Below are 7,596 nucleotides of genomic sequence, written 5' to 3'. Positions count from 1 at the left end.
GTTTAAATCAGTCCTAGATGGGTTTGTGAGAAATTTATGCTGAACTCCTTTTTATATCATAAATATCTCAATATTTATTACAACAAAATCATATTGCAGTATTTGAAAATTTCCAATACTGTGCAATGGCACATTAACAAAAAAACGAAAGGTGTGATCCACATTACGTACTGCTGGAGGCTAAAGGAGGTTGTGGCACTTCTGTTGATAAGAGAACCTTTTTGTAAACAATCTCTGACCATGAAATAGGAAGGCAATTCACTTACAGCTCAGCAGCAAAATCAAAAATTTTTCCACACCATGGATGCATCGTTTTCCTTGGATTTCACGTGTTTGCTGTTTGTGGGCGTACCTGCGGTCCCTTTCACCCACTCTGATTGGTGAGCTTGAAGGGCACACAGAGGATGGCATGTGTTTATAAAACTCTTCTCACTGCAGTTTTAAACCCTGGGTCAGACATGCTGTATAAAGCATAATCTAAATCGCAACTTTCGCTGTCTACTAATAGCGTTGTTTCAAATCACGATTTCGATTTTAAATCGATAAATCATTCAGCCGTAGTTGCAGATGTGTAAGCGCTACAGGGACCCTATTCCCAGCCACTAATTACCTTTCATTGACAATGCAGATTTACCACGTGTATTAACGTGCTCATGTTATGTTGCCAGTACCATTTTAGAGGCAATGGAGCCACAAATGAGAGAGATCTCAATGTGAAGTGCAGACTTTATGGTGTCCGAAGCTGAGAAACGTCATTCCATTTTATTTGGTAGTACATCTGCCGGTGTGACAGGCGAAAAACCTCTGACTGCTGCTGATAATGTGCACAGTTCAACCAGCCGGACAAAAGCAGAAATAAAACCAAAAAATGGATGGATTCAAAATCTGTTGAAGTGGCATTCGCAATCTGCTTGGTTTACGAGAGCTCGAGGTAGAAGATCCCTGTGAATCTGAGAACTTTTTGAGTAAAGTTTTATGGCTGTCACTTGATTATATTAATAATCGAGTAATCTACCAAATCTGATGATTCAAGTAATCATATCTGATTTAATATAATATATAATTAATGCAAGGCGGGAATCAGCCAGCCACTGCAGGGCACACACTCAGTGTTACATGCAGTCAGTTTTAGCACACTAGTTCATTTAAGTTGCATGTTTCTGGACAATGGAAAGAACTGAAGGATCTGCAGAAAACCCACCATGCAGGGTGAACATGCAAACCATACACACACACGGTGGAGGTGAGCGGCAACACCGCGACCCACCGTGCGGTTCTGCCACCCTGACAGCCTTGCAGGATGTGTGATGTTAATATTGACATGGTGTTTCATGCATGTGCAACTGTCACATCTCATAGACTGCAATAGTCTGCTGGGTTCAAGGTTCAATAAGTTGTGCTAAATTAAAATTTTTTTTTTAAACTGTCACTGGACTTGAAGTGAAACTTGGTAAGTTATTTTAATGATGGTTCCTTTTCAAAATGATGTAGTATATGTAAAAATAAATCTTGTTTCCTGTCTGCAACACCAGTTTTTTTTTTTCTGCACACCAATTCCGCCTAGTACGACTTCTGGCCGCTACTCCCGCCGCGCAGCAGTAGCGCAGCTTGCGTACTCCCAGCATCCTAGTTCTTTGTATTTGCTTATATCCTTAAAATGATGTTGAATAACGACTTATGAACATTTCATGTTACAAACAGCCATTCGGAACTCGTTCGTAAGTAAAGGAGCGTCAGTATTTATTTTCCCCAGTGTCTTCATTTAAGACACTTGCATTGCAGTCGGTCTGTGACGATATATAAGTTAAGTACAGACGACTGCATTTTGTCATGTGAAAGACATTATTTGGGCCCTCATGTGGCATGCGCATCTGTCTTCCGCCATATTGCCAAGTAATCGAGAAGGAAAATTTTAGTCGACGCTTTATAGTAATCGAGTAATGATAACAGACCTAATACTTGTGCCCCCTAACCTCAAACCATAAGTCTGCTAGCCTAAACGGTAAGGTAAGTCTGCTTCTTACCAATTTCTAAACAAACAGTACTGTACTGTACACTTTGTATGTCAGATTACTTTGTCATTTCCTATCAGGACCTTTATATATAATATACAAATAAAATAAATTATGCCCCTGTAAGTACAAAGTCACTGCTGTATGCACCTGGAGTACTACGTTTTGGATCAATTATTAAAAATGCACAATTAATGGCACTGAAAAGTTTCAAACTGGATTGGATGAGATATACGATGGGACATCAGTTACTGTGGTCGAGATGTGTAAGCATGAGGCCATACTGTGAAGCCATTAGTTATCCAAAGTGACAATAAGCTGTAAATTACAGTGAGATCTGTTATTGAAAGGGCAGTGTGGCTGCTGTCTGCTGGAAGGTAAATGTAGCTGTGCAGGAAAGGCCCTGTGTGTTTCTCCGGGCACATGCTTATTGCCTCGACTTGTGACGTGATCAGGGTGTGAGAATTCAGCCTCCTGCTCTGGCTTGGGTTAGTATAGGCTGCCCTGAGCTACCGGGCCAGATCAGACCTGAGCAAGCTAATTTTTCCATGCTCCACTGGGGGCATGCTCTGATAGTGTGCCTTGACCATCCTTCGAGTTGCTTGAAGAGGGATTGAAACCTCCAGTCCAGGCTGTTCTAGTTAATTATTATGTGCTAATAGAGAAAGCATATTTAATCAAAACAGCCAATGAAGTTAAACTGTTCATTAGTTGCACGATCATTGTGTATCAGCATGAGAGTGTCAATCTTGGATGAAATTACTGGCCGATATTCAAACTTTATCATTTTTAAAATCTACTAAATTAATGAAAACAATTGCAGTGGATGTTCAGGCATTTTCCTGGTGGTAAGTACGATTGCCACTTCAATCTGCAGAAATAAGAGAGACACCCAACAATGAAAATGTTTTCCAGGGGGAATCCAAGTATGAGGGATAAATCGTGTCCTGTATTGGGAAGATCCTGTAAGACGTGGGATGGATGGCAACTCTACTTAAACAAGCCTCAAAGTACCAGTTTTATGTAGCGAGGAACCTATTTTTAATTCATTATTAAATTTGGCCCACACATCGATCTTTTGTTTTCCATTGAATAAAAAAGAGATTTAGTGTCATGAGATGTTTCACTGATGGCATCGCCCCAGTCAGTAAGTGGCTCGCAGGTTAGCCGGTTCATAGTATCAGTGATATTCGATGACAGTGTCAGTCAAAATATCAGTTCACCACTTAGTAAAAGCAGTGAGCTCCTGGCCTCTGGTGTTTCCTATGTATTCACAGTCGTTTACTCCAGTAGTGAGAATCTGGAAGAGCTGGAAGGGTCCTGTAGGCAGAGCACACCAGGAGCTGGAAGGGGCCTGTAGGCAGAGCACACCAGGAGCTGGAAGGGGCCTGTAGGCAGAGCACAACAGGAGCTGGAAGGGGCCTGTAGGCAGAGCACACCAGGAGCTGGAAGGGGCCTGTAGGCAGAGCACACCAGGAGCTGGAAGGGGCCTGTAGGCAGAGCACACCAGGAGCTGGAAGGGGCCTGTAGGCAGAGCACACCAGGAGCTGGAAGGGGCCTGTAGGCAGAGCACACCAGGAGCTGGAAGGGGCCTGTAGGCAGAGCACACCAGGAGCTGGAAGGGGCCTGTAGGCAGAGCACACCAGGAGCTGGAAGGGGCCTGTAGGCAGAGCACACCAGGAGCTGGAAGGGGCCTGTAGGCAGAGCACACCAGGAGCTGGAAGGGGCCTGTAGGCAGAGCACACCAGGAGCTGGAAGGGGCCTGTAGGCAGAGCACACCAGGAGCTGGAAGGGGCCTGTAGGCAGAGCACACCAGGAGCTGGAAGGGGCCTGTAGGCAGAGCGTGCGGCGTGCTGGAAGGGGCCTGTAACCAAAAAAGTGCTGGGAGTTGAAAGGAGCCTGTAGCCAAAGCGCGCCGAGAGCTGGAAGAAGCCTGTAGCCAAAGCGCGCCGGGAGCTGGAAGAAGCCTGTAGCCAAAGCGCGCCGGGAGCTGGAAGGGGCCTGTAGACAGAGCACGCCGGGAGCTGGAAGGGGCCTGTAGACAGAGCACGCCGGGAGCTGGAAGGGGCCTGTAGACAGAGCACGCCGGGAGCTGGAAGGGGCCTGTAATCAAAAAAGTGCTGGGAGTTGAAAGGGGCCAGTAGAAAGAGCACACCAGGAGCTGGAAGATGTCTTTAGCCGGAAGTTGGAAGGGACCAGTATCCAAAGCACAATGAGAGCAGGAAGGTGCCTTTAGCCAGTGTGTGCCTGGAGCTGGATGAGGCCTGTAGCCAAAGCACGCCGGGAGCTGGAAGGGGCCTGTAGCCAAAGCGCGCCAGGAGCTGGAAGGAGCCTGTAGCCAAAGCGCACCAGGACCTGGAAGATGTCTGTAGCTGGAAATTGGAAGGGACCAGTATCCAAAGTACACCAAAGCAGGAAGGGGCCTGTAGCCAGAGCTTGCCTGGAGCTGGATAAGGCCTGTAACCAAGGCAGACCGGGAGCTGGAAAGGGCCTGTAGCCAAAGCGCGCCGGGAGCTGGAAGGGGCCTGTAGCCAAAGCGCGCCGGGAGCTGGAAGGGGCCTGTAGCCAAAGCGCGCCGGGAGCTGGAAGGAGCCTGTAGCCAAAGCGCGCCGGGAGCTGTGAAGGGGCCTGTAGCCAAAGCGCGCCGGGAGCTGGGAGGGGGCTGTAGCCAAAGCGCGCCGGGAGCTGGAAGGGGCCTGTAGCCAAAGCGCGCCGGGAGCTGTGAAGGGGCCTGTAGCCAAAGCGCGCCGGGAGCTGGAAGGAGCCTGTAGCCAAAGCGCGCCGGGAGCTGGAAGGGGCCTGTAGCCAAAGCGCGCCGGGAGCTGGAAGGAGCCTGTAGCCAAAGCGCGCCGGGAGCTGTGAAGGGGCCTGTAGCCAAAGCGCGCCGGGAGCTGGGAGGGGGCTGTAGCCAAAGCACGCAGGATTCTGGAAGGGGCCTGTAGCCAAAGCACGCAGGATTCTGGAAGGGGCCTGTAGCCAGAGCGTGCCAGGAGCTTGAAGGGGCCTGTAACCAAAGCGTGCCGGGAGCTAGAAGGGCCCTGTAGCCAAAGCGCGCCAGGAGCTGGGAGGGGCCTGTAGCCAAAACGCGCCGGGAGTTGGATGGGGCCTGTAGCCAAAGCACACCAGGACCTGGAAGATGTCTGTAGCTTGAAATTGGAATTGACCAGTATCCAAAGTACACCAAAGCAGGAAGGGGCCTGTAGCCAGAGCTTGCCTGGAGCTGGATAAGGCCTGTAACCAAGGCAGACCGGGAGCTGGAAAGGGCCTGTAGCCAAAGCGCGCCGGGAGCTGGAAGGGGCCTGTAGCCAAAGCGCGCCGGGAGCTGGAAGGGGCCTGTAGCCAAAGCGGGCCGGGAGCTGGAAGGGGCCTGTAGCCAAAGCGTGCCGGGAGCTGGAAGGAGCCTGTAGCCAAAGCGCGCCGGGAGCTGGAAGGGGCCTGTAGCCAAAGCGCGCCGGGAGCTGGAAGGAGCCTGTAGCCAAAGCGCGCCGGGAGCTGGAAGAAGCCTGTAGCCAAAGCGCGCCGGGAGCTGGAAGGGGCCTGTAGCTAAAGCGCGCCGGGAGCTGTGAAGGAGCTTGTAGCCAAAGCGCGCAGGGAGCTGGTTAAGGCCTGTAGCCAATGTTCGCCAGGAGCTGGAAGGGGCCTGTAGCCAAAGTGCGCTGGGAACACAAACTTCATGAGTCTCTGTGCTGCCACTCTTTCATCAGTATGTCCGTAGGGCAGTGCATGGGATACTGCACTCTTTCAGACCTGCTGTCACAAGCCTCTCTGGAAAAGAGCTCCAGGGCGGTGAGGGGATTTTGGGGGTGTGGAGAGGCACAGCAATATATATGGATTTGGGTGGTTATGGGGAATATGGTGGTACCGCAGCTGATAGATATTTGAGAGATGGTCACGGCTGATAGGGCTGGGGGGGGGGGGGGTCATGGCGGGATGTTCTGGCCAGTTCCTGACGCTGAATGGTGATGTGAGTGCCGTGCCAGTGGAGGGTGCCGTTGGTGCAGATGGAGCCGTGCTCCAGGTCCACGCTGCGCTCCTACGGATGAGTCATCAAGAGTGATGCCCAGCGGTACGGGGACCAGGGACACCACAGAGGCGCTATTGTGTGGAAAACAAAGAGGGACATTTGGCCCAGGGGTGTCTGTGAGTGCTGCCCTTACCTAATGGCTGTAAAGGCCACCCCCCCCCCCCCCAGCCGAGCATGGCCGTCTTGCTGCGATGGGGGCAGAATGGCCGCAGCACTCACCGACATCCTCCTTCGGCCAGCCGCGTGTCAGTGTGCAGCCTGTGTCTAAATTAGCTGTCGGCGGGTCTTCCTGACTTACTGTGGTTCTGCTTAATTCCTCTGCTCTTCTTCTGCCACCTGGGTGTAGCTAGGCTTTTGCTAACTGCCCTGTGTGTTAGAAAAGCCCCTGAGCTGCCCTGTGTGCTGCCTGGCTGCTGATGGTGGTCCGTGATCACAGGAGTGACTGCGTCCCGCTTGGGGGCTGCTGCTAGCCTTGTGAATGTCGGCTGGGACCGGTGTTGTGTTGCTGCTTCAGAACTCTGTGTGCCTATAATTAACCAAGAGTCACACACACACACACACACACACACACACATTTGTGCTGCTGCTCTTAGCCCAGGTGGGCTGGGCTGCTTCCCCTCCACTTCATTTGATTCCCCCTCTTTCGTGCATTTTTGCTTTTGTGATGTCTTCTTTGACAGCCACATAGATGTTAGACATTTTACATACACATTTTTAGTTATTTTTTGTTTATTTTTTGTTTAGCCAGGAAGAAGATTGACCATTGAGACCAGGTGGCATGAGAGCAGGAAGTGGCATGAGGAGGCCAAACCACTTGTGCTGCAGCTTGGGGGGGGGGTGACTTAATAGTTTAATTTCATGATTTATTCTTTTCTTTGTTAGTATTTAATGTAGTTTGATCTTGTTGTGGATATAATGTGGTGAACTGAGGTGTAGGGTAGGCTGCCAACCCGGTGAAAGTGCAGACTCGTGCGTGTGCTCCTGATTTTCAGCAAGCAGTTAGACCAGAAGGGAACTTTTTGGGTCTTTGCTGCTTCTGCTTGTTCGTCTGAGGGCCCTGAAGGATTCTGTGCTTGTTGCGAGACACAACTTGCAGCTAAAAATAGTCTTATTTTCACTTCTGTGATGAGTCAGCCTAGTCCTAAATGTAACACTGGGGCTAAAGATAGATCAGAATGCAAGTGTTTCACTGGCTTGTGAATTAATGCACGGGCACACACACACACACACACACACACACACACACACACACACACACACACACACACACACACCACACACACACACATCTGGAGATACTTAAAGAGAGACACACACAAATGCACAGATAGAGACACACAACCCTGCTCTCTGGCCTCCCCTCCTCGCTCAGCCTCTGCTTTCTTGCCTGTTCTCTCTTGAGCCATATCACTCCCTTTTCACTCGTTTGAGGGTGCATTTTAGGAGCTGTTCGGCTGCTGTTCCATATGACTCCCTTTTCACTCGCTTGAGGCTGCATTTTGGGAGCTGTTCGGCTGCTGTTCCGTATGACTCCCTTTTCACTCGCTTGAGGCTGCATTT

General features: G+C 50.4%; 1 protein-coding gene across 1 annotated transcript in view; it reads left to right on the top strand.

Moving 5' to 3' along the window:
* Window positions 1-7,318, top strand: part of LOC125723963 (guanine nucleotide-binding protein G(s) subunit alpha isoforms XLas-like) — a 48,204-nt gene extending 40,886 nt beyond the window's left edge. Inside the window, exon 5 of the mRNA XM_049000753.1 lies at window positions 6,781-7,318. Coding sequence (XP_048856710.1) covers window positions 6,781-6,882 — 102 coding nt within the window. The 3' untranslated portion in view covers window positions 6,883-7,318. The remainder of the gene's footprint in view (window positions 1-6,780) is intronic.
* Window positions 7,319-7,596: the final 278 nt, after the last annotated feature.

The sequence above is a fragment of the Brienomyrus brachyistius genome, unplaced genomic scaffold, assembly GCF_023856365.1.
Source record: "Brienomyrus brachyistius isolate T26 unplaced genomic scaffold, BBRACH_0.4 scaffold53, whole genome shotgun sequence".
Lineage (NCBI taxonomy): Eukaryota > Metazoa > Chordata > Actinopteri > Osteoglossiformes > Mormyridae > Brienomyrus > Brienomyrus brachyistius.
The sequence above is the reverse complement of the archived record's forward strand: the minus strand, read 5'-3'. Positions and strand labels throughout refer to the sequence as shown.